At 43.9% G+C, this 25,620-nt stretch overlaps 2 protein-coding genes across 4 annotated transcripts; both read right to left on the minus strand.

Annotated features, from left to right (window-relative positions):
* Positions 1 to 2,602: 2,602 nt before the first annotated feature.
* Positions 2,603 to 14,423, minus strand: LOC103373355 (BTB/POZ domain-containing protein KCTD1). 3 transcript variants are annotated; one of them, XM_008303227.1, is made up of 5 exons: positions 14,083 to 14,423; positions 8,194 to 8,372; positions 7,305 to 7,449; positions 5,913 to 6,218; positions 2,603 to 3,850 (listed from the first exon to the last, which is right to left on the minus strand). In XM_008303227.1, the coding sequence occupies exons 1-5, from the start codon at positions 14,089 to 14,091 to the stop codon at positions 3,689 to 3,691; spliced, it is 801 nt and encodes a 266-aa protein (XP_008301449.1). In that variant the 5' UTR covers positions 14,092 to 14,423; the 3' UTR covers positions 2,603 to 3,688. The 3 variants fall into 3 exon arrangements, with proteins under 3 accessions (XP_008301449.1, XP_008301448.1, XP_008301450.1); XM_008303226.1 differs by lacking the exon at positions 14,083 to 14,423 and adding an exon at positions 9,194 to 9,844; XM_008303228.1 differs by lacking the exon at positions 14,083 to 14,423 and adding an exon at positions 9,023 to 9,080.
* Positions 14,424 to 20,746: 6,323 nt separating this feature from the next.
* Positions 20,747 to 24,409, minus strand: LOC103373356 (aquaporin-4-like). Its single transcript, XM_008303229.1, has 4 exons — positions 23,999 to 24,409; positions 23,761 to 23,925; positions 23,027 to 23,107; positions 20,747 to 21,837 (listed from the first exon to the last, which is right to left on the minus strand). The coding sequence occupies exons 1-4, from the start codon at positions 24,380 to 24,382 to the stop codon at positions 21,586 to 21,588; spliced, it is 882 nt and encodes a 293-aa protein (XP_008301451.1). The 5' UTR covers positions 24,383 to 24,409; the 3' UTR covers positions 20,747 to 21,585.
* Between the last annotated feature and the right edge of the window lie 1,211 nt (positions 24,410 to 25,620).

A 25,620-nucleotide genomic window follows, 5' to 3' on the forward strand; every position in this document is an offset into this window, starting at 1 on the left:
GGATTTGTTCTCGTGCTCAAAAAAACAAAAACAACTATTGTTGGCTTTAGTCACTAGCCATCCACCTCCACTGTTGCTTGACTATCCAATGAACCGCTGCCAAGTATCTTGTATGACTGAGCTGACAAAACCACAGAGGAGGTTATCGAAGCTTACTGGGTTAAACCGTGTTTTTTTGGGGTGTTTTTTGTGGATCGCTACAAGCCGCCTTGGGTTGTTCCAGAACAGAAATCACTGGGACATGGAGGACTACGACTCACTGCAGAAACATAAGCACGGATTTTTTCTTCTGCGTGTATCTCAAACAACCCATCAGCGCCGACACCGAGCTCCGTTCTGCACTTGAATTTTTATAACTCGAGCAAAGCCACTGTAGCATATTATTCTACAAGCGAGTGTCCATTTGAGATATTATTCCACCCGCGATTGTCCATCTAAGATCATTAAAAGCCTCAAAGACTGCGAAGGCATTCATCACACAGATGAACTAATTTTTCCACTAGAAATAATGGGTAGAAATATGTGACCATTATATTATAATAAAGGTATTTATGAGCCTTCAATCTCGCAGCCTCACTATGAGATATCTTTGAAAATTTGAAATCAGCTCCTGAGGCTGAGGGTGGGGGAGGGAGGGAGGGAGGGANGAGAGAGAGAGAGAGAGAGAGAGAGAGAGAGAGAGAGAGAGAGAGAGAGAGAGAGAGAGAGTGAGAAATGGCAAGGGAGAGATGTGGGAGTTGTGCTTTGCTTTTTTGCCATAGGTTACATTTATAATTATCTTGCTGGCATAAAATGGCCAAGAGGCTTTTTCAATAAAGGTAGGAGGCACCTACAGTACAAAATATTACCTACAGATCAACACAGAACAAGAGAGAAGACTGCAGATAGAGGAAGACGAAATCCAGCGCACAATATAATCTAATAAGTGTATTTAGTCGGGACGTTCATTAGGAGCCACTGCTTGCGCTGGGCCGTGGAACAGAGCACTGTGAGGGCTGATGATCTGAAGACGAGGTGAATGAGTCCATCCACTGACCTTCACTAGTGGTGAGTAAGCAAAGCCCGAGGAGCGAGGGAAAAGATGGCCACAGCCACTTTCTCCGGGGCCTACTCTGCCTTTTGATGACTGGAAATAATCACTAGAGAGAAAGCAAGTGAAAGAGGCATGATCACAGACACACCACAGCAGAGAGGAGGATCTCAGATTGCTTTATACTCCTCCAAACCCCTGTCCTCTAAAGGACTGGAAGTCAGTTTCTTAATACCATTCATCTTTTCTGCAACCGCCCGCGTCCTGAGAGGAGAATATCTCTAATTCCTTTTCAAGTTAGTCGGAATCCAGGAAGTGAGGAGCGATAGGGCTGGACAAGGTCTCATTATGCTCGGGCTGCCCCGCAGGTAGCAAACTTAAAAAATCACATAAAATGCACAAAAAAAAGTACGACTGGAGCGAAAGCTAAACACATGTTCATTCTCTCCCCCACGACAACATCCTGAACAACATTTTCATTTCATACATTAGCATTCATGCTGTGATCAAATTTGCTCCTCAGATAAATGCCGCCGTACAAAACTTTGCTAATTGAGTTAGATGAGTGAAGAGATGCGACTGTCATGACACAAGGAGGAAATAAGCTAGTCTGGCTCTGCCTAAAAGCTTCTTAAGTGAGTAAGCATGCTCATAGTCTTCATACTTTAGGGTTTAGTTACCTTTGTTAATGTGCATAAAACCAACAAGCTGTGGTTTTATAGTTTTTGCACAACATGGCTGCACAGTAGCTTTACATTTGTACAGACATGTGAGTGATATCAATCCTTTATTTAACACTCTGCAAGAAGCAAATAATTATATTTAAAATGATTGTCCCTTGAAAAGATTTGGCTTTTGATATAGATGTTTACTCTGCATGTAGCTTTGCTAAAAATGATCCACCAGTGATTGTCTCAAACACTAACCCACTAAATCAGTAAATTCTAATGATTTTAGCTAAAAATTTGATTTTTTTTCTTTGCACCCCGAATGCTTAATTAAGCAGACACACACACACAAAAACCACGTTAGATTTGTATGATTGAGAACAAAGCATGGCTGTGTACCACTCACAGTTGCACCTCTAGCCTATGAGAATAGCAGTCAGTCAAAAGGGAATCTGGGGCAAAGAGGCCTGAAAGGGAGACATATAGCATAAACCGTAGATAGCCGAAGAAAGTGGAGATTCTGCCAAAAGGGATGGAGACAAGACGACAGGGCTCCGTGTGGGATTTCACTTTGGATTTTGGCCCTGCAGGAATATGTGGAAGCACAACTGACAGGACTTGCGTGGAGAAGTCGGCTCTATTCAATATAACTAAGTAAAGAATGCCCCATGTAGTCACTGATGCACCAGCATAAATCCTCCAAGGTACGATACTGCCTTGGTAGCTCGCTTTACCTCTCTGGTTGTGGGGAGCTAAAGCACTACATAATGTAGAAGATTTTGGCCTTGCTTGCCGCTATAAGTACGTTCAGGATGCTAAGAAATAATCCTAAAACAAATGCAGTGAATTTAAGGGATTACACACTAAGCAGACACGCTCGTAAAAACAGCGGACAGACACCATGACAACTTTAGCTGAGATTTATTTCACATTATTATTATTATTATTATTATTATTTTTGCTACATTCCTCTTTACTCAAATCTAGGGAGCGTAGGTGGGTCAGTCATCTTAGAAATACTTTATATCCAACTTCATATCAACATGTGCTACAAATAAAAGTGATCTTGGAGTGGGTAGTACAATAAGCTTTTAATCTGTTCAGTCATGTCTGAGGCAACAAATTTGCTTTAAAAAGATTCAATGTAAAAAACACAAACACATATACGATGAAAATTTACAGGTCATGACTCGGAGGAATATTATGATCCAATTAAATAAATTCCCAAGGTAGCACATGGGGTTTGTAGTTCCCCAAAGAGGCAAATGGTGTGACATAATCATTTACAAAAATTTTTTTTTTTTCTTATTACTGTGTATAGAATGGTCTTTGATGTTAAATTCATACTAATGTCGACTCTATTTTATGGCGCGGGCCGATAAAAGAACCTCAAATTAAAGTCAAAACACTTCATTGGTATCACAATATTCAACATCATGTTAATTATGAAAAAAAAGGATGCTGCTGTTGAAACTAACTGTGTATGACAACTGAGACATTCTGTACTGTAAGCAACACGTCAGTGACCTTTTCAGAACGAGGGGTAAAAACAGACTGAGCCAATATGCCAGTGGAACAACAAAACCAAGTCAGTGGTGACGAGCTGGGCAACTCACTAAATCAGCCAGAAAAGCCTTTTAAATTTATATGGGTAAATTAGAAATCATATTCAACCTAATGTAGGCTCCAAGTTTTAAAACAAACTTTGTTTGGGGATCCAGCATATATAAATCCTTTTTAAAATTGGTTTATGGGGGCTAGACAATCACAAATGTCCTTGCAATCTCAAACTTATCAAATGTCTTGTATCTTCTTATGGCAAAAAAATCTCCTGTTGCACTTCATTTTTATTCTCTAGATGGTTCTCAAGTTTAAGAAAACAAAAACATCAACAAGGAAATGAAGAAAAACAGAGTCCACAGAGCTCTGCAGCGTCAAGCATTTTGGCTGCCACAGAAAAGTCTAGCGCCTCCTACTGCTCGGGAGGCTTCTAGTCCAGCTGCTCCTGCTTTATCCTGTTTGAATTGGGTCCTCGCTGACTTGTCCTCCTCAGTTCCCTCCTCAGGACGTACTCGCTGAATTGGGACGAGTCCACGCCTCCGCCGCAGGAGCCGGCGATCTCGAAGCCACGTTGTTGGAGACGCTCTAGAACCTGAAAGCGGGAGAACGAGACAGAAGGGCGAGAGGATGTCAGAAGCAATATCGATTATGAAGACTCCATTAGCGTTAATCATCTGGTGACGCGCTGAAAGACTGAACCGTGATGCTACAACTTCAACGTCACCTCTAACCTTTTGTTCACCACCGCAAAGCCGGAAAGCACAGAATCACCTCCAATTATACGCTGCTGCTGCTGCTGCTGCTGCTGCTGCTGCTGCGTTAGTGCTAAGTCTAGCATTGGAAGCAGCTTTGGGAGTGAGCTGCAGCAACATACGGCCTGTGACGGGAATTTGGATGAGACTTTCACAAGACTTTTCACAAAACCAAGAGCCTCTCTCATATCGCCTCGTGCCTCAATCTCATTGTTTTCTGGTGTACACGCGTGTTTGTCTGCGTGCGCGTTGTGTGTAGCTGTTCCTGATCTCGCAGCCTTGCAGACATCTACAGACGTGTCCGGGGGGGCTGTAGGATCACATTCCATCGAAGAGGCCCCAGGGAGCAGTGAGGCTTTCTCTCTGCCACTTGGCTCAGTGTGGGCTGCTCAGCAAACCCCCACCACCACCACCACCTCCTCCTCTTCTTCTCCCCAATTCTCCCCCAGGCCCAAGCCTCCGCCAAAACTACAAAGGTCCCCCTACTGCTGGCAGCTCTCTCTGCTCCCCTTCCTTCTCTCAAACCCCCCGCCCTGCCTCCATTAGCCGCAGATACAGCATTCACCGCCGGCGTGCTTTAATAACCAAACAGGATTATGGGCTCTGCCTGGGGACAACCTGCCAGGGAGCATGCTCACTCTCTTGCTTGCTCTCCACGACTCACACACTTAAGAGACGGGTTTGTTTGTGTGTTTTTTTTGGGGGGAAAGGAGGTGGAGATTCGACTTCCTCGGATGGAGACACAGTCCAAAATCGTTGTGAAATCTTTTTCGAATGTGCCTCCCGTTCGTCATTTATTGATGCGTATCGGAGGATTTTGCCATCAATGAATTAGTGGAATATCAATATATAATCAGGGAAATGCAGTATTGCCAAATACATGCTGATTATAACAGCGGAGTTTGAAACGATTAAATAATTTTTTTTTTTGCTGAGCGAATGTTTATTGGTGCATTATGTGAAAGCTTTCCTTTTAAAGTTTTATTCTTGCAAGTATGGCTTTGCCTCGAGGCCATCATACCTAGGAAAAGATAATATTAAATCCTCTAAACACAGTACAATAAACAGTAATAGTGAGTGTCAAGCGTGCACTGACCTTTAGTTCTCAAATACACGTACTCACAGATCAATTTTTGAATAATGAATTGGGTTTGAACGCACTCAAAGCTCATTGTTTTGCTCCTCTGGAAATAAAAATAAACTTTCCAGGCATCTTCAAAGCGTTGCTATCATGAGTTAGCGAGACACCTTTGATCAACAAAAATAACTGCAACCTCAGTGCTGGTAAACAGTCATCTTACTAGGAAATGCGTTCTACAAATTTGCACTTCTTGGACAAACGGGAACAATAATATGTGAGGAGCCGTTACCAAAAGGCTTGAGCATCAGTTCCCCAACCTCCTAAGACCTCATCATCTAAAGTGTTTTCACTGCGTTTCAACCCAACCCAAGATGTTCCAACATGCTGAAATCTACCATCAGGTTTGCACAAAAAGCCAGATGGATGTGAAGATGCTGCTAAAACTGACCGTCCACCGGCTCCGGAGCCAAAGTCAACATTGTTATTCCAGTCAGTTCACAGTCAAGATGGTGGTAGACTTGTGTAATGATGGCCTGCTAAATGAATGCTTTGATGAACTCATCAAAGAACATTTTTCTGCAAGGCTGTTCTTGTGATTTGATTAGATTAAAAAGATAAGAGTTCGCAATCAGACATCAGTAGAAGTTTTAAAGCCTCCTCTGTAACAGCAGATGAAACGAAGCTGAATGAACAGATCATCACCTCGGTCAGTTCCTTGGGCGCACATTTGGAATAAAAAAATATATATGTATACGAAGACACTGCTTTACCTTGCACCTATTAACGACTGCTAATTGAAGAAAGCCAGAAGTTTCCATTACCTGGACAGAGTTGAGGTGACAATACCCATTGAGTGGGAAGCGGATGACGTGCGTGGAGTCATGGTTCCAGCCGGCATTGACGGAGTTGCACATGACGTCGCCGATCTCCGGGAACACGTCCTCGATCAGGGCCTTGTCGCCGCTGAGCGTGATCCTCTCTCCCAGGTCGGGTGCAACGCGCACCACCAGGCACTCGCAGGGGCGCGACACCCGGCCCAGCTCCTGGTCCTGACGCCAGCGCTCCAGCTCGGCGAGCATGGGCTGCAGCTGGAAGTACCGGGCCTCCTCGTACAGCAGGCTGTAGTCCTGCAGGAAACAGGTTAGAGGGGTGTTCACACCTTTAGCATCCAGGAAGAAGCAACGTCTGCTAATATAGGTTAGCATGGGAAATACTGTGAGTTATTGTAAATGTGTGATTTTCTTTTAAATGTGATCCAGTGTAGTTACACTAAATGCAGAATACAGTACGTCTTGCTTTACTAGAGAGCAAAACAACAACAAAACAGAATAAGCAAATCTGTTTAAGATTTTCTTTCTAATGTGGAGCCAAACCTCCCCTCCCATCCAAAAAAAGGAAAACAAAAAGAGACGCTGCGCTCTACATGAACGAGCAATAAACCCCAGTCAAGGCACCATTCAGCAAAAATTAGAAAAGATCCCAAGTAAGGGAGATGTAGTGCGACATGTAGCACAGGGTTGCGTGGGGTAGAGGAGCAGATCCTTTACCCGCAGGACTGCAGGGCCTAAATTGCAGCACATTCCAGTTTTCTCATGCTCCCCTCAAAATCTAGCCGATGTGAATATGGCCTCAGCGTGAACTTGAGCCTGCCTTTTGTCTTTGCTTATTTTAACTGACATACTTTCCACTGATTGACTCGCGCTGTGGACAGTCCATCAGATAATGTGCTTATTTGCTTTCTCCCAGGGCGAGTTAAGTAATTACTGACTAAATGATACATATGGGTAAAATGAAGGAATGCTAATGTGTCACATACAGCGAGAGAGAGAGAGAGAGACTCGCCCTGGATGGACGCTTGGCACAAGAACACAGGGAGCCGTGGATGTAGCGTGTCGTGTGGCCATGGATGCATTCATTTGTCTCAGTGCACGCTTGCACACTGTTTTTCCTCATGTATCACAAAGGAATCTTGGGCTGCTAATGGCTCGAGGGGACCAAATTGTGCCTCTTGATGAGGAAATGCATTATGATTAAGCTTTGTTTGGCAGAGCCCTGATATTCTGTCTCCGGCATGGGAACTGTTTTTCAGCTACTCGAGGAGGACCAGTGACCAAAGGCATTCCACGGCCTTAGCATTCATTGTGTGTGCTAAGTTGTAGGACTGCTGACTGGCTGATGAGACTTTACAGTTTCTAGGATGGACATCCACTCACTTTGAAGTCGTCTGGGATGAGGAGCTTGGACGTCCTGAGGAAGTTGAGGATGTAGCGGAACATGTGTCCATCCCTGTCAATGAAGTAGTGCTGCTTCAGGCTGTCCAGGACTATAGGCTCTGTGCCATCAAAGAGACGACCAATTCTACCCACAGAGAGAGAGAGAGGAGGGGTGGCGGGTTTAGGCAGAAAGGGAGGGAAGGAAGGAAGGAAGGAGGCAGGAGGACAAACATGGAGAGATTACCAATCTTGTGTTGTGTTTTTTTTTTTACTGTTTCAAGCACAAATATCACACTTGAAGCATAAAATCCAGTTTTTGTAGCCACCTCGGTTGAAGCAATCAACATCACCGCAATTCACATGACAAGGAAGAAAGAAAGATTAAAAACAGAGGTGGTCTGGAGAGGTCAGGGCCAGCTGGTGCTTGGTGGCCTGAGGCAGGGTGCCATTCACCCCCGGGGCCGGCGCTCGGAGCGACAGTGTGGCCTCCCAGCCTCCAGATGGCTCCATGCCCCGTGGCTCTTTACTGCTGCTGTGACATCTGTCAGAATAACCAAGTTGCTTTTGTCTGTGCTCTGCACCCCGCACTTGAAGCTCCTGCAAATTGTTTACTCCTTAAAAATAACTGCGAGCTTCACTTCACGTTTTTTTTTTCACTACCTGACAGATGCAAAAACAAACGACAGCAAAGATTTTTTCTTTTTTTTTTCAAGTGTGTGCACGAGATGCTTTGTGATTTGAAGAGACGTGACACTCGGCTGTTAAATGTTAAAAAATAAATAGGATGACATTAAACTGAGAGCAAATTCTGACGCTGGTCCCCCCGCAAACACAAAACTTTATCTTCATCGCACACTTAAAATACATTTGTACGGTGTGGCGGACTCACCGGGATTCTGGGAATTTTGTTAAGGTGGCCAGACTGCTGGTGTACATGTGTCCGCCTACGTCGATGTGCACAGGAGCATTGGACTTGGTGAGCTGTGCAGGTGTTGGGATGCCCTGGTTACTCAAGGGAGACACTGGTGACCGCGTGATCATGGGCCTGGACATGCTGGAGCGATTATCCTGCAGGAGCACAAAGGCAGAAAACATTATGACACAGGTAGGTGAGACTCACAGGAAAATATTATTTTTTTTCTGCTGCTGCTGCAAATCAAAAATAAAAAGATGATTCCAGCAACTCCCGGGGGGGTTTCATAGATTCTTTTTAAATATTTCAAGACTAAAAAGAAAGAATAGTCAGACACAACAATCTGTATTTCTTTCACTCCACAGTCAGGAGTGAAAAGGAAGCTTTTTTCTTCTTCTTCTTCTTCTTCTTCTCTGCGAGATAGAGCAGCCTGACCTTGACCTGAATGTTGCCACAATCCAGAAGCATCCACTCCTGTGGGCCATAATCTCCAAAACCAAATTAATTTGGAACATCAATCTCAGTCTAGGAAATGAGCAATAATGACTCTTGATTTGAATACTGTAATAGGATTTGGAGAAACTGTCTCATGTTAACCTACAAACACCATTAACAGACGATTTCTGATGAGAAGAGAGAAAAAAAAAATTACTTTATCCCCAAAAGTTTCAGACACTGAGTGAAGGTTCTGTTCTCAGCCACTGGAGATCACTGGACTTAAAGATGGAAAGAGACATTACAGCAGCAAAACAGAGGATTGTGCATGATTTTTTTGGTTAAATGTGACAATATGTGCGCAGCCTACATTTAAAGACAGCAAGAAGACGATCTGCTCACTGCATCCAGTAAAACCCAAGTGTCCGCTCATCTAGTAAAAAGTGACAGATCGACATCAATCTTAAGTTATTTCTCTTTTTTTTTTCTTCTTTTCTCCACAGGACGAAAAAAAAAAAAAATCGGACTTTTACGCGTTTACCTGCGCCGGCATCACTGTGGTTGGAGAGGAAGTCACCGAGTGGTCATTTTGCTTGAGAGATGCTGCGGGAACAGGCTCTCCTCTGACAGCGAACATCAGTGAGGGCTCCCTGCACTCCGGCGCTCGGATCGGGAGCCGTTTGAGGGAAGCGTGCACCGACTCATCCACGGAACTGATTGGACGCGGTCGCTTTCTCGCCTTCTGATGCGTTAAGTCCATGATATCCGTTTCGTCCATTACAGCTCAGACTTAAGGTTAAGAGATAGGACGGCGGGGTGTTTTTTTTTTCTTCTTCTTCTTCTTCTTCCTCCTCTCTCTCTTTTTCCTTTCTTTTTCTGTCCCCCCACCACACCTGCCAAATGTGAAGAGGCGTGAAAAGCGCGGATGGCGAACACCGGGGGAAGCGCGGCGCCGTGGCTGTCACACGGAGCAGCTTCTTTGCAGTGGCTGGGAGAAGTCAAAGCCCCCGACAACATTAGCATTGTAGCGCCCGCGGCTCTTTTGGGCTGTCGCTGTTTCAGTGGCAGGTATGTGTGTCGCATTTTCACGACTAAAACAAATCCTGCCTAACAGATTGTGATGATGTGGGGGTTATGCGAGTTAACGCGCACATCTGGACCTGCCACAGCTGGCCTTTGGCCCCCCCTATTTTTTTTTNTTTTTTTTTTTTTTTTTGGAGCAGTGTTTCTGTGCGCGGTCACCTCCTCCTCCTCCCCCCTTGATGCTGCTGCTGCTGCCCATTGTTCAGTTTTTTCCTTCTTCTCCAGCAGGTCAAACCCTCCTTCAACACAACAGTCCCACAAAGTTCATCCATTCACTGTGGCCAACCTTCCCAACCCTCCCAGTACCAAGCACCGCCACACTACCATCATGATCTTTCCAGTCTCACAACAAACACTTGGTACAAACAGTGTTTAGGGGCCAAACACTCCTTTCAAACAGAATATTATCAGTAACTGAAGAGTCCTTTACTGGCACAAAGAATCAGTGAAACTGAAGCCTCCAAACACAGCCATCTTCCCTCCGAGGAGACGATTCAAACTTCTCCTTGATCTGTCTCTCATTGGCTACATGCCTGACAAATGTAAGAGTTACTGTATGATGCATTGCAAAACCGCCACACTAATGATATCACGGAGTATAAAACCAGACCACAACATGTCCAATTGCAGTTAAAAGTACTGCCACAGCACTCTCCTGGGCTGTTTTTTTTTTCATAGAAAATGCAGGGAATCCACAATTTTTAATAACATTCAGATTAAAATTAATTAGTTCAACCACTGGCCTTAAAACATCCACATTCCTGCTTCTCATTGGCAGTGTGAGTTTCACACCTAGATACCCAATTAGCAATTAAGCTTGCCTTTGAGTGTAGGCCTCCAATGCGGTGTGTGATCCTGGTCTGATTTGCATGCCACTTGTGCACGCGCTGATAAGCGCAGGCAGCAGCCATACATAGTTTTAAAATTCAACTCCAGAATCCCTCGCAGAAGGCAAAGGGGCCTGCAGGGCAAAAGAGAGAGAAATCACATGGCTGCTCTTCAAAAGGGGACCTGTGTAAGGCAGCCGGCAAAGTGCGTGGGATCACACTCAGAATGCAGGTAATTTGTTCCCTGACTAATTTGTGGAGATGGTGGTGTGTGTGTGTGTGTGTGTGTGTGAGAGAGAGAGAGTGTGAGAGCGAGTGTGTGTGTGTGTGTGTGTGCCTGTGGAGAGTAAGTTCTGAAAACAGCTTGGTGGAATTGGATTTCCTCAAAGCCTTGTCATCGCAAAGGTGGATTGAGTGTAAAATCTGTAAGGCATTATGGAAAATTGCAGGGGAGAAAGAAGAGAGAGTGAAAAAGAACGGGTGGCTGGGTGGGTGGGAGGAGGGGGGAGGAAGGGAGGGGAGGGTTGAGGGGTTCGCCAGCTCCTTATATCACTAAATCACTCTGTTTGTGGAAATAAAAACACGCGTCGTGGACCCTGACATCTTGAACCGGTGGCCGCATCACGTTTCTAAGTTTTCCAGCTCGACAACAGTTCAAAGGTCGCAACTGGACCAGAATCAACAACCAGAGCACGTGACGGCGGACTGGCGTGCTCGTGTATCATCCATCAGCTGGGATGTGCACAGCAGATCCACCACTACTCTCCCCTACCTGTTGCCATTTCGAAATCGGTGCCACAGAAGCCCGCCGTGTGACGATGTTTGCGAAACAAGACGAAACGTATGTGTTTAGTGAATGTGCTCGTTTGCCCAGCTTGTGTAATTTCGCTGCACCACAGTATGCACAAACAAAAATCTAAAACAGGCACAGTGCATCAAAGCCGGGAGCGCTTGAGCTGCTCCTGTTACTCCTGCTGTTTTCCACCGATGCTCTTTCACAAACAAGGCAAAAATCATAATTTTAGCATCTTCCCCCTTAAAACTTCACGGAACAAACACTTGCAGCTGGATGTTTGGTGAGATGGTGAAGGATTAGACCGACTGATGCGCCACAAAGTTAGGAAGCAGGCATCTGTCTGCTATTGTAATAATCAAAGGGCCTTTTGGGATCAGCATAAGCAACAAACTAACTTTCAGTTGTCCATCCCACAATGCAGCTCTTCACTGTTTCGACATATCGCACAAGACACAATTAGCATTTCAGATCAGAGCATTAACATTCAGTTCGAGGCAGCCAGACTGGTATTTACATAATCTGGATGGGTTGTCTCTGCTTCGTTGCCCGCGGCCATTTGTTTCAAATGTCCACACACACAGACAGCTACAGACTTTGGGTTAACTTCAGTCGCTGCAAGTTGTAAAGGCAAAAAAAAAAAAAAGAAAGAAATAGCAGGTAGTGAACTGTCATAACAGCCTGGTGTGAATAAATATTGTACGCTGGTTTGGTTTGTATCCCTTTGGACTTTAAAAACTGGACTTTAGGCATTATAAGTTAACTGCACACTGCTGCAAAGCAAAAACACTGCAGTAGCACTGTTTGCACATTTCGGTAAAACTTCTGACACTGTCATTAATCCCGCTGTTGTCTCCCCACCGCGTGCTTTCATAACTTTTGAACCTGAATAACAGTCTTTTAAAGGCAATTCAATTTAGGAATACAGAGACACCGACTGTATTTTGTGTTACATCAGTCCTACAAGCCACAACTTCACGCTGACTGTATTCTTATATTTCTTAGAAAGAGCATTAGCTGTTTGGGCTAAAAATACTTTTCGTGGAAAGCCGAAGAGGTTCCATTCAAGATAAAAAATACAGCATTACAAGATTAAATGTGCTGCTCTTTAGAGTGAAATTGAAATATCCAGATGTACCACTTTTTAAACAGAATCTCTGGATATGATCATTTTCAAACGTGTTTGAGAATCCACACGATGAACAATGTCAGAAGTGTTACCGAGTTTTCTTAAATGTGACAGCAGTGCCCTCATATTTATCAAGCAGATTCCCATAATTACTCCATGACTTTTTTTTTACTACAAATAGAGCCACTTCGGAATCATTCTTTGTGGAGTTGCTGCAGCTGCTCATCGGGGATGACATCACGGATAGGGAAGTGTGATCAGCGCTGTGTGGCTGCAGGCTGTTGGAGACAGTGGTGCATGTTCATTGGCACAGACCAAATTGTCCCAGGGCACAGGAGTGCCAGAGCCACGGTGCAAAGTATAATAACAGCGTTTGTCTCCGAGGCGTTCCAATTTAGCAAGTAAAGCTAAAACTTCAAACTTGTTGTGTAGTTACACAAATGTAATGTGGGTTGTTTTTCCAAAAAAAAAAAAGAAAAAAAGAAAGTCCTCTCCCAGCAGCTCAGAGGTGTGTTTGTGAGGTGCACTGGAACACAGAGCTACAGGAGCTGAGCACAGTGGTAGAGGACGGTTTTGTTACAGCGCCATCAGGTGATCGGTCCTGACAAGCCAACATCTCATTCTGTTTATTCATTCACCCTCTGGAACTGGTGAAACTGGCCACTGGCTTTCAACCCAGGTGACCAAAACTTAAGACTTTTATAATGTCTTTATGAGGGTCATCCTCCCTGCAGCCCAGTGACAAGTCACCAAACACACAATCTGCTTTTTTGCTTAGGATGGAATATACAATAACACATCAAGCACACACTTTCTGAACAGAAGTAGAAGTTTACACACACACAGCGATGCCGTTAAAGTAAAATAAGTCTACTTAGTGCTACTTGGTAACTACATATCTGCATCCGGACCTTGGAGTTGATTACGCACGGCGCGGTCAGAAAGCCAAGAGAGGGGAGAAGACAAAATTCGCTCCTATTTTTGTCCTCTTTTACGTAAAATATGATTACCCTAGCACGGCCACGGCTTGTATTAAAAGGATGATTCACAGATTTTACATTGACGTGTGTAAAAAAGGTACATCCTGTCACACAGAATAAGAAATACGCCTGCGGCAAAATTACTCCACAATGGCGTCTTTCATTAGAAGATCTGGGGCAGCCAGGAAATGGAACTGTTTCACGACAAATCTGACTTGGAAGAAACAAAAAAAAATCTTTAGGGGGAACGAAAAACGCCGGTTTAAGTAAGTTATCGGCAAGTTGTACAGCAACAGCGACACGGAAGACGGCGAATGTTTTCGGAGCCTGAAACGCGCCAGGAGCGAATTCACACGGTGGATAAGTAGAGTGTTTGCTCGACAAGATCGCCGTCTAATCCGCTGCTCGTTCGCATCAGATGTGCCAAAGAATCCTATACCGTAGACACGCGCATACATTTGTACAGTAACCGTGGAACAATAGCCAGGAAGTGGTTAAATATTTTTTAAGAACTGTACCGCTCGAATCGCTTGGCACATGCGTAAAAGCTGCTGCGCCTCTATGTCCCAGTCCATCCAACCTCGGAAATAATAGCAAACCAAATAAATCTTCGCTTACCTGAAACATAGAGCGGCATAAAGTATCTTTTTGTGCACCTTTTCCCTCCGATTTGGCCCACGATCTGCTTCTCTTCCTACACCAGTGAGAAATGCAATAGCTTGGCTAAGGTAGACAGAACAAAATACAGAGAATACATGCTCCAGGGCTCCGAAACCCCTCAAGGCAAAGATCAGGATACAATTAGCTCATGTCTCTGCCCCAGTCTAAACCAATCTGCAGAATAAAACTGCGAGCAAAGGAAGAGATCACAGCAGTGCCTCAGTCTTTGTTGAGTTTATGTTTTTATAAAATCAAATAAATAATTTTTTTTTTCTTCTTCTGCATTTACAACACCCTCACCCCTCCTGCCTCCAACTTGCCTATTGCCTCCTTCTCGCAGAGAAGCTGATTTTAATCGTTATGATTAGTTTTGATGTAACGTTCCCCCGGGCGATTTCTACAAATGGATGGAGTGTTTCTTTGCCAGGGAGGAAAAGCAGCAGATGATGATAATTATATAGATTGTTGGTGGAGTCCTTTGATTTTTTTTTTCTTCTCCTCTCTCTCTGCCTCTCTTACTTCTCAAACATCTAACCTGTCTTCTCCTTTCAACGCATGCAGCACACACCGCATGTGCGTCAGGGCAACTTGTTGATTAGCATAGAATCAACTTATTAAATTAATGGAATGTGCTTAATGAAATTCTCACTCTGCGCTCTCTCCTTTGTAATCTTTTCAGTCTCTTTCCTCCCTTTGGACAACCTCCAAATGACGTAGTTGTATAAATAAGCACTTGCAGCTTGCCTTGCCTCAATCAAGTCTGAATCAGTGCCCGAGGGTGATGTGCGAGCTCATTTCAAATGTTCAACCATGCATGATTTCAGGAAGATTGAGGCACTTCTGAGGCTTTTAGAATTACTTGGGGGATGCACACAGTAAAGGAATTACATGTTTAAAAAGTCGCTCATAAGTCAACACGCATAATCACTCCGCGTGTGACTTAAGAGCACTATTTTGTGCACATCTGGACCCAGAACTGACAGTTATCCCTTTACATTCTGAACACTTCTCCCCACGCCATGCACAATGGAGCAAGGCTCAAACGTCTCTTGCGCCCCCTACCGGTGAGAGCATTAATCTGAACAGCAGTTATGAGAGCAAATCAGTTTAGCCATGTTATTGTAACATTACCCGACATGAGAAGCAGGGAGACAAGAAAAAAAACAAAAAAAATGAAATAAAAAATGTAGAAAAACAATCATGTGAAGCAAATATTTACAAACAGGCTGGGTATTCTAATCCAGGGAGAAAAGTCAATCCCAGTTTGTTTTTAAAGATGCCACGTCGAGGGACGAGTGACTGATGATGGATGCAAGACAACAACAAAACGGTTTTTTCCACTTCTTCCCATCAAAAGCGTTTCCTTCTCAGAGCATCTTTTGCAGATGACAAACAAAATTGCTTTTGAGGACGGGCCAGTCATCCCTCTGCCCGTCCGATCCACTCGTTAAACTTTCCACTTTTTAACCAGCGTGTCCCACAGGAAAACAAACACAGGATTAAAGTGTTAGGATGAAGTTATTTGCCCCAGAGGTTACTGGCTGGTGCACTGTACACCCAACTATTGAGGATGCATGCACATTTTTATGCCATTAGTCTGACAAAGTATAGTGAACGGAGAACACCCGAGGCCTTAAGATCCCATACGTTATCCATTTTGTGCACAAATGGAACCCATTCCTAATGTGGTCTCTCGCTTAAGTATTTAAAACATGCATCAGATGTTGTCGAAACAACCGGTGGAGACTGTTGGGCGCACGTGATGTTGGAGGCCCCAAAAAAAAAAGCTATTGTTCCAGTGGAAGGGGGGCGTAAGTTTACTTGGATCTAACTTACAGCAGCAACAACAACAGGCGAGCTCCGGCTGGCTCTGCCATATTTTGGTGGACAAATTATCCAGATTGGTTGCAGATGTAAGTTTGCTCCAAACAGAAACTGCCTTACTTGAATGACATCATTGGGTTATAAATCCAGAGAGAGGAAGCCTGGAGAACTCGCTGTGCACGCTGGGAGTTTAAAAAAAAAACCTCACCGCAGTAAAGTCTCACAAAAATCCGAGTGATTATTAGCTCGGCGATTCCTTGGGTCACAGCTTGAACGCTAAGCGAGAGTATGTTTCGAAACACTGAAAACAGTCCTAAGTTAAAGTTTAACTCAATCCTTCTTAGTTGACTACACAGTTTTCCAGCTCACTGGTATGATGGGAGGCTTATGATGGCTAACGTTAGCATACTGGTGCATAAAATCGCCATTTGGTTTGTTGGCTTTATTGTCCTTCTTTACTCGTGTCAGTGCTGCACTGCAACCTCAGCGTTCACCATTATCCCATAGGTGTGGCCACAGTAGCTGCTCTTTATTTCCCTGTTAAGGTGGAATTTGACACCATTTGCTGAACAGAAGGCTCCAGTTATCGCTGCCAATTTAACAATTACCCGGTCTAGACTTTTTGGCTTCTGAATATTTACTTTAATATTTATGAAACCAGCATGCTGCTGAGCTGAGAGCATCTTTATAAAGTTCATTTCTAGTGTTAGATAATAGTCAGGGGGGCTACACCATCGTCTACAACCACCGGATCACACCGGGCCCGCCGCTCGCTTACGAGTCAGCGGACAAAGCGAGATGTTGCTTTCGCCCCAGACCATGTTAATAACTGCTGCTACACTTGCCACACCCCTCCGATGGCCTGTGGTTATGTAAGGGAGTGGGATGGATGAGGGAAAGTGCTGAAGCTGCTCCAGATCCTGACTCAGTCTTGCCCTGCGGGGTTGCACAGTTTTGGGCCAGAACTGTTCATCAAATATTATCTTTGGCACAATGAAATTTAGCTTCGGAGAACGTCTCCATAGCTACGGCGTGATCTAAGTCATACCTGCAGGTGCGGCCTCAGAGGGCTCGCCGTTAATAATGGTAATTATATGACAGAGACGCTATTTTGTTTCGTTAGTAATCGCAAAAACGCGGGGAACGAGCTTTTTGTGCCGTAGCTGCGTCCGTGTCGCTGCCTCCTGTTACAGTGGGGTTACTTCAGTTCACAAAACACACGACAGAGACTGCTCTGTTCGCTTACTTGATCAAAAATCGATATCACTTTGTCTGTAATTGAAGAACAATGGAGATCCCTATTGTGTGGGATCTCTAGTTTCCCCACTTGTTGGCGTCCCCCTTGCACCCATCCCACCCACAGTGGACAGAGGAGTCAGTGACACTACTATGAGGGGAAGAGAGACAAGAGGAGGGGGCTGCTTGGGTAATGCTGGGAGGCTCTAATAAAATGTAATCCTATTATATGGTTCCCACTAGAGGGCAACAATAATAAAGGTTTCCCTAATAACATGAGCAGACCAAACCCAAATGGAAAACAGCTCCTCCGGTCAAGTCCCACACTTGTACATATATCCTCTCATTAACCCAATTGCTGTTGGGCCACATTACACCGACAGGCCTTCGAGATTTAGCCGTGATGGCGCGGCAAGAGTTAAGTCAAACAAATGTGTTTCATCAAACTGCAGTTTGGGCTGCTCTGCATAAAGGAATTGGAGGAGGAGGTGGGGGAGGAGGAGTGAGGGAATGTGTGCGGGTGGGAAGTTGGAAGCAGAGCCCGAGGAAACCAATCAGAACTTCTCCACCCTCCCTTCCTGTGTCAAAGCCACCGGGGTCCCAGGTGTGTGTTACATGAGCTAATACCTCCCAAACTTGATTGTTTGTGTTAGAGTAATCAGAGTTTTGTAAATTACCATTTTGGAAATGATAGTCCCATCATTGGTAAACAAATTCACACTATAGTGGAGGAAGGACTGGAAATCTCATGATAAGACTTGATAGCTTTAGTAAAAAAAAAAAAAACCCAAATGATTGTGGAGCTTAATTCTTCCTCATGGGCCAACAGAAATGAAATATTTCTTAGTAGTAAAGCTACATTAAAATAATGCCGTCCTATCAGCTTCTATACAAACAGCACTTTGCTTCTTTTGACTAATATTAGCAAGAAATGACAATCTCTCTGCTGGAAAAAGACATAAACACAAACTCTCATATTCACATGATGTGATAATGTAATGAATGAGTTATTCCGGTTGCCAGCTATCTCACACAAACGCAGTAAAATATTTATCATAAGTGACAAGGTGAGTGAGAATATCAATCATATTCTCAAGACAGCTTGAGTTATTAAGTGAGCCAATGTAACAGTATTACAAAACCCAGAATAACAAAGTTATTTATCTCTCTCTCTGCATGTGTGTGTGTGTGTGTGTACGTGGAGTTGTGTGTTTATGTGTCTGACAGCATCAGACAGAGAGAGTGTCGCATGCCTTCCTGTTCCTGTACCACCCTCCAACCCCAGAGCCGCAGACTCAAGGCAGTTTCCAGAATCAAACAATTTCACGCAGCTACTGGAGGAGGAAATGAACTGAGCCCAGAGCAATAATAAAATTATACAAATGTTATTACAGACTCGCCTGCTACTGTCCTACTTTAATTCAAATTTGGGCACTCCAGGCAGTGCTGGTGGCAGAGACCTTCCTGAATAAATCAACATTAGCTTACGTCTAAATTATTAAGGAAGTGGGAGACTTTCTTGTTTATAGTATGAATTATTAAACAAGTGTTTAACGCTGTTTTTCTTCATGAATCCCCCAAATATTAATTGCTAATGATCTTTAAGGTGTGTGTTTTATCTTTTTGCCCTTTCTGTTGTATGCTGGGAATTGAGAATCCAGAGTTTTCAAGTGGCAAGAAAGCTGCCTGTTCCTAATTAGATAAGCGTGAGATGCACTGTGAGATATACTTTGCTTCTATCTGTATGATGTGCAAATGAGTCTCTGGTTCTCACAATATTCCAATCATATAACTATTGTTGGTATTTGCAATGACTGCGAATGTAAATTAATGAATTATGGAGGCAGCCACTCTGAGGGCCATCCATGCGTTATCAGTTTTTCTGTTCAACATCTCGCTGATAAGCCATTCGAGATGTTAACAAACAGGCAGCCGAAGAAAAAAAAAACTCTTGGTCTATTATTTGCTGTCACTTTGTGTTTGCTTTTGCTAATTGAGGAGTCAACCTTTTGGAAGTTTGTCAACACGCAGCGAGCGCATTTGTCTAATGAAATCTCATGATTTGATTGGCACGGCGTTCTCTAATTCATGGAAGAGTGTGAAAAACTATCACAACACATTTCGTCAGTGTTTTGTTGCCCTGCATGCACACCGCGGTAAATACTTTTTTAAAAAACATTTTACTCTCCCTCGCCAATATGAAATTCATAAGGAAAACCAAATTTCCATTCCAACCGGGACTGCTATCCTCACCTGTCTTCCTCTATTTAATCTCCAGATGAGTCGGGGCCCGATAAATCAAAACCAAGTGAACCCATTCCCCATCATCGGTCCCAAGAGGAAATATTCAATGCATGAAACATCAGATTTATGCACTCATTTATTTGGGCTATAAAGATGATTAAGGGGAGCCAGGAGAGTGCTGGCCTCAAGCCACTGAAGCCTTAAGGGATACAGACACAACGCCTGCAGGTAAAGGATGGTGCAGCTGGGAAAGTCAGTGCTGTCCATTCTCAACTCAAGGAAGAACCGCGTCCAGCAACAGTTTAATCTTGAGCACAGCAACGTCTCGGTAATGCGATTCAGTTCAGGCGGTCTGAGTGAGAATAAGCATCCCAGCACGTCCTTAAGCTACTCTCAGAAAATTGCAAAAGTGTTAAGAATACGAAGGTAGGCTAAAAACAAGGTGATTTACTATGAACTTGATTGGCTCCTGTTTGAAAGCTGGATTCCTGTTTTGAAGTTTCGCAGCACTTCTTTCCCTGCAAAGTTCTGAATTCACGGCCTGGATCAATTTCATATGAAATGCAACTTCTGAATAAAGCAGACTTGTGTCTACCTACATCTGCAGTGGAAACCTGCACATCCAAGGCTCATGGCTGCCCTCCCCTGGAGAAAAACAAGTGGGAGCACCAGGACACAGGGTGCGATTCACACTGCGGCCAGTAGGTGATGCTGTTGTCACATGCAACAAAAAAAGAAAACACTGCATGGAGGCCGTGACTGTGAGGGGAGTTGGTGCAAGTGGGAGTTAAAACTATTTTTGATTTAGTATCTGAATTACACTGGTGTTCAAGCCTTGCAAATGCAATATAGTTGCATCGTGCAAACAGCTTTAGCAGATGCAGCAGGATCATTGGGGCTGATTGTTTCTTCCGCCCCAAAAAAGAAAAAAAAAGATGGACTATCACCTGTTCTTTTAGCAAAGGAAATAAAGTGTGGACATAACAGATCACCTCTATTTCCTATCACAAAGTGGGACCATTTTCTGCGCCCTCCGTTGATGGAATGAGATTACATGGAGCTATTCTCAGCGACTTAACTCAGGAGGAACACACACTGTGGACATCTATCTGGCCATAGGGAGACATCATCCAGAGGCAGATGAGCCAATCCATCACAGATCTGAACCTCCTCTCTATTCTCCCAGCACCTACCACTTGTGTCTCAAGTGAAAGACCATATAGGTAGCATCACTAGGATTCCCACAGATATCCAGAAGTTAGAGTGGATTTGATGGTTTGCATGCGTAAAAACAAGAGCAAAAATCAAACAGAGGACTAGAATAATTAGAAAAATGTTTATTATTACAATATCTTGTACATCTTGTTGCACTTGCGGTGTATGATCACTGCAGAATTTGACACAGGTAAGTCAAACATCCTACCAATAAATTAAACGCTGAAGTCTGATAAACAGGAAATCATAGATAAGATGTGCTACAAGACTCTAGAGCGATAAAATAAAACCAGCTAAGTGTTTTTATGAAATAGAAAAATCACACAGTAACAGACATTATAAACACCCAAAACAGTGGAGATAGAGTTTCTACAAAAATAAATGTAAATGAACCAGCTGTTTCCCCGACGAGCGCACTGAAAACAGAGAGCCCGGCAACGCGACTGTGATAATAAAGGTTGTCAGAGCTGTCTTCAATTGCTTGTGATCTGTAATGTGCTTAATGATCACAAGGAAAATCTCCCCTTTTATTACATATACGATACACGGACCAAATGTGACACTAATCCAAAAATAACAAGGGTGCATTTTCTACTTCACTTCTCCAATTCAGCGTGATGACCCCACGTAATTGGTTGACCCCACACATATTTCCCTAACACAACGTATTGCGGGCTGTCAGTCCGCGGTGTGCGCCCACCAGGCTGCAGGATCGTTGAGGGAGTTGCCCCTCAGGAGGAGTATCGAGCAGGCTGCAGATGTTTGAGAGATTGAGCCGTGTTACGACAAGGAAATTAATACGACAACGTTGTGTCGTGGACAGAAATCATATTCTGCTCCGAGGACAAAGGGGGGGGAGGGGAGCTTCCAGATGAACACTAGAAAGTTTTTGATTGCCATCCCGCTCTACAAATTGGTCTCCATCTCCAGTGCACGTGATAGTCATACAGAGGACAGCACTTCTCCCATGGAGTCGTGGAAAGGGTCTTTTTTCTCCTGTTTCTCCAGATCGATGGTGTGGATGGAGCCCGGCTTGACGGCGACGTCGTCACTCTCCACCTCCCTGTATTTCCCCGACGTGTCCTTCTTAAAGACGTGCTTCAGCCTCTCCTTCACCTCGGGGTCGGGGCAGTACAGGTACTCGTACAAGCCGGCGGCCAGGATGCCCCCCAGAATGGGTCCCACCCAGTACACCTGCCGCAAACAGCACCTTAATTAGTCGGCTGGCTAATCAGTGTCTAATTAGAGGGCTGGGATGCTCAGAGTCTAACATTTGCCACCGAGAGAAGACACTTCTGACAGAGCTGCACTGTAGAACATCATGCAGGAATTAAGTGGAGGGGTTTCTAATTAACAAACACTCAAAAGGACATTTCTTGTTCTGATTTTTACACAAGTTCTGCTGTGATGGGTTAAATTAATGCACTGCTGGGCACTCACACGACTAATTAATTCTATTTGAAGAGTTCATTTGCAAAAACAGATAACTCCATCTTCACAAAACCTTCAGAAAACCCACCGTTCCATCGTCTGCCCGAGACAATATCAATAATGTTAAGCTATCTCTCGACTTCAGTTTGATTGATATCATCTCAAGCAAACAATAAGCTTTCTGAAAATCTACAAAAATGGAGTTCTCTGTTTTTGCATATTTAAAAAAAAGCATCATTAGTTTGTTAGCAGACTTCCCTTTTAGGTTCTGTTTGACAAATGGAAAGCAAACCTGTTGTTCAATTAGTTTTACATTCCAACTAATTATCCAATCTATGCCGAGTTAATTCACTTCTTGTTTTTAAGGCAGCAGCAGAAGATGCATGTTCAAGTTTAAAGTGCGTCACAGAGCGCCGACACAACGATCCCATCACATCACACACACACACACTCAGCGCCACTCCATGCTGTCTGCAAATAGCTCGGTGGAAATAATTGCCTGGATACATACAAAAAAATTCAGAGCTAATGTTATTTTACACCTCGTTCGCTGACATCTCATTATGCAGCTAGAGGTGAACATTCTGCAAATTTGTGATTCCTCCTCGCCCCCCCCTCCCCTTCTTCGTTTGCAGGATCCATTCACAAATGCATGGGTCATATGATGCTTTTAATGAGTGTTTAAGCTATCTCGTTTTGGTTTTTGCACTAATTGAGTTCATTTTTAGCTCACGCTCGGGTTTGCTGTTAATTGTGCCGAAAATGTGACTTTTCAGATGTTAAAATAACCACTGAGAAATTATTTCAGAACAAGCTGACATGACACCTGCCTCAACCAGGGAGCAGATATTCATACAGATATGATACAGACACTTGGAGGAGTGAGTGGGTTAGTGTTTTACCAGTGCAAACTTCTGAATTTATCCTCTTTTTTTAGGGGTGCATCTCTTACCCAGTGGCTCTCGAAGTTAAGCGTGACCATCGCGGGACCAAAGGAGCGAGCAGGGTTCATGCTGGCGCCTGTGTAGGGAATCTAAAAGACAAACAACAGCGTGCTGGATGACAGATCACAGTTGTGTTCAATATTAACATCAATGTGTAGCATAATGCTGTCTTATTTTGACTTACATAATACCCCTTGTCTGGAAGAATGTAGCTTATATAAGCTGTAATATATGTATGTATGCATTTGCTAAATAGACCAAGGCAGAAATCAGTTGAGCAGCGAGAGAGATAACATCTTTCTCCCTGTGCATTCATTTGCTCTGCAGGGTTCAGGAAGCCCCCCCAGAGATTGGTTGCCATGCGATGGCAGCCTCCAAAAAAGATGTGCACGTGGGTGTGAATCACTGAGAAGCGTACAATATCACACCATGAGGAGTGGATGCTTGATGCACCTGCTTCTTGCTCGGCTAAAGGAGCTCGCTCTTGGATTCCAGCCTTGTTCTACGTTTCTCTAATGTTGACTGTGACGCGATCTTCAGATTAATCTTTAAGTCTGCGACGGTGGTGCACTGATTTGTAGACGCTGTCTCAGAGACTGTAATATCGTGGTTAAATTTTAATGTGAACTGTCTGAATGTAAATTTCCTGTGAATACATCATTGTTTCTGTGGAATCTAATTAGTTACCCCAACTATTTTATTGCATCTATCATTAAAATCCGACTCACTGGAAGCTACTTACTGCGAATAGGTGACCTATAGCGACAGCAAAGCCGATGGCCAGGCCTGCAGAGCCACCCAGGTCCGTGCGTTTGGGGTCACAGGTGGCGAAGACGGTGAAGACCAGCTCGAACGTGATGAGGAGCTCCACGAGGAGGCCGTGTCCCAACGAGATGTCAGAGTTCACCTGGGAAACAGAAACCTCATAAATAGTAGGACAACTACATTTATCACACAATTAAAAATGATTCAGCTCTCACCGTGGTCACGCCGAGAGAGCCTCGAACAGCAGCAGGTGTGACTATGTAGAGGATCCCAGCTCCAGTAATAGCTCCCAGGCACTGAGCCACCACGTAGAACACAGCCTTCGCCAAGCTCAGCTTTCTAGTCACAACCATAGCCGCAGTGACGGCGGGGTTAATGTGTCCGCCGCTGATGTGGCCAAAACATTGCACCATAGTGGCAATGCTGAGGCCAAAGCACAGCGAGATAAGGACTAGGTCAGCTGGAGGAGGCTTCTCCTGCCCCGCAGCCCAGTTGATGGTGGAGCCCAAGCCTAGAAGGACAAAGATGAGAGTGGCCAGGTATTCTCCAGACACAGCCCTCCAGAAGTCCTTGGTCCAGATCCCTTTAAATGCCACCATTATGCTCTGACAGTTACACCAGGACAGGCACCTCCTGGCAAAAAGAATAATGAGAAAAATGATTAGCCTACTTATGTATTCCTGGTGTGTGCATGTGGCTGGAAATGTACTGAACCCTATCAGGATAGCTGCCTCTGGGCAAAACATTTATAACTCCACTAGGGATTTAAGCCAGTGACTTTCCATGACAAAATGCCATGCAGAGCATTCTTTAAACATTGTGCATAGGAGCAAATTATCACACGTGCAGTCAAAGCATACGACACTTAATTGCTGCCACTCATTGAACTTTAACCAGGATGTTGGAGAAATGTGACAATTAGTGCTAAAGGGAACACTAATTAGACTGTGAGTTACTGTACATTCAGACTAATGTTACAATTAAATAGCATTGCATTAAATTTTTTTCAGCAAATGTGCAGAACAACAAACTTGCATTAGTAACTTCAGCCATTTCTTTTTGAACAATTTCCAAAAAATACAAAAGCTAAAACTTACCAAATGCAAGCAGGTGTTCTCTCTGTGTCTGTCCCCGTTGTGTGCAGTTTGTTGTCATTCATAAGTCCACGTGATTTATTCAATCAGCAGAGACACGTCTCCCTTCATCACATCTACTGTACAAGTTGTCAAGCTCTGACCTGCAGTACTTACACGAGAGCAGCAGGTTGTGTGAGTGCAGGAGTGGAGCAGAGAGCAGGTCTGTCAGATGAACATGATCCACACATTATGCCCTGGGATTGCATCCAGCAGCTTTATTAGGTTACTAGCCAAGCATCCCCTCACAGGAATTAAACAGGCTGCTCAGGGGGAGGAGTCAGGAGATGTGCTTTGCTGTGCAAACAGTAGCTGTGTTGCAGGGAGTTGCGACCGTAATGACTCTCAGCATCTTAGTGGAGATTTAAAAACATGCAGCAGTGAGCACAATATTTACAAAAAGCTTACATTAAATAGATCATCTTGTTATTGAAAAATGTATTGAACTTTTCCTCAAACAATAAAAAAGTTCTGGTCGTGTTTGAGTCATTTCAGGATGATGTTGTGGTTGTATTATTAGAATAGGAAGGAACAATAGATCGAGTATTCAAGTACTTTGGGTACTTTGACTTTACTTGACTACTGCTACTATACTATATGCTACTTTTACTCAAATCAGTTTCAGTGCAAAGTATTTTACTCGTTTAGTGCACAACATCTATTTTCTTATTATTTTCAGTGCATATAGAAATATTTAAGTTTTC

The sequence above is a fragment of the Stegastes partitus genome, unplaced genomic scaffold, assembly GCF_000690725.1.
Source record: "Stegastes partitus isolate 25-593 unplaced genomic scaffold, Stegastes_partitus-1.0.2 Scaffold1961, whole genome shotgun sequence".
NCBI classification, from domain to species: Eukaryota; Metazoa; Chordata; class Actinopteri; family Pomacentridae; genus Stegastes; species Stegastes partitus.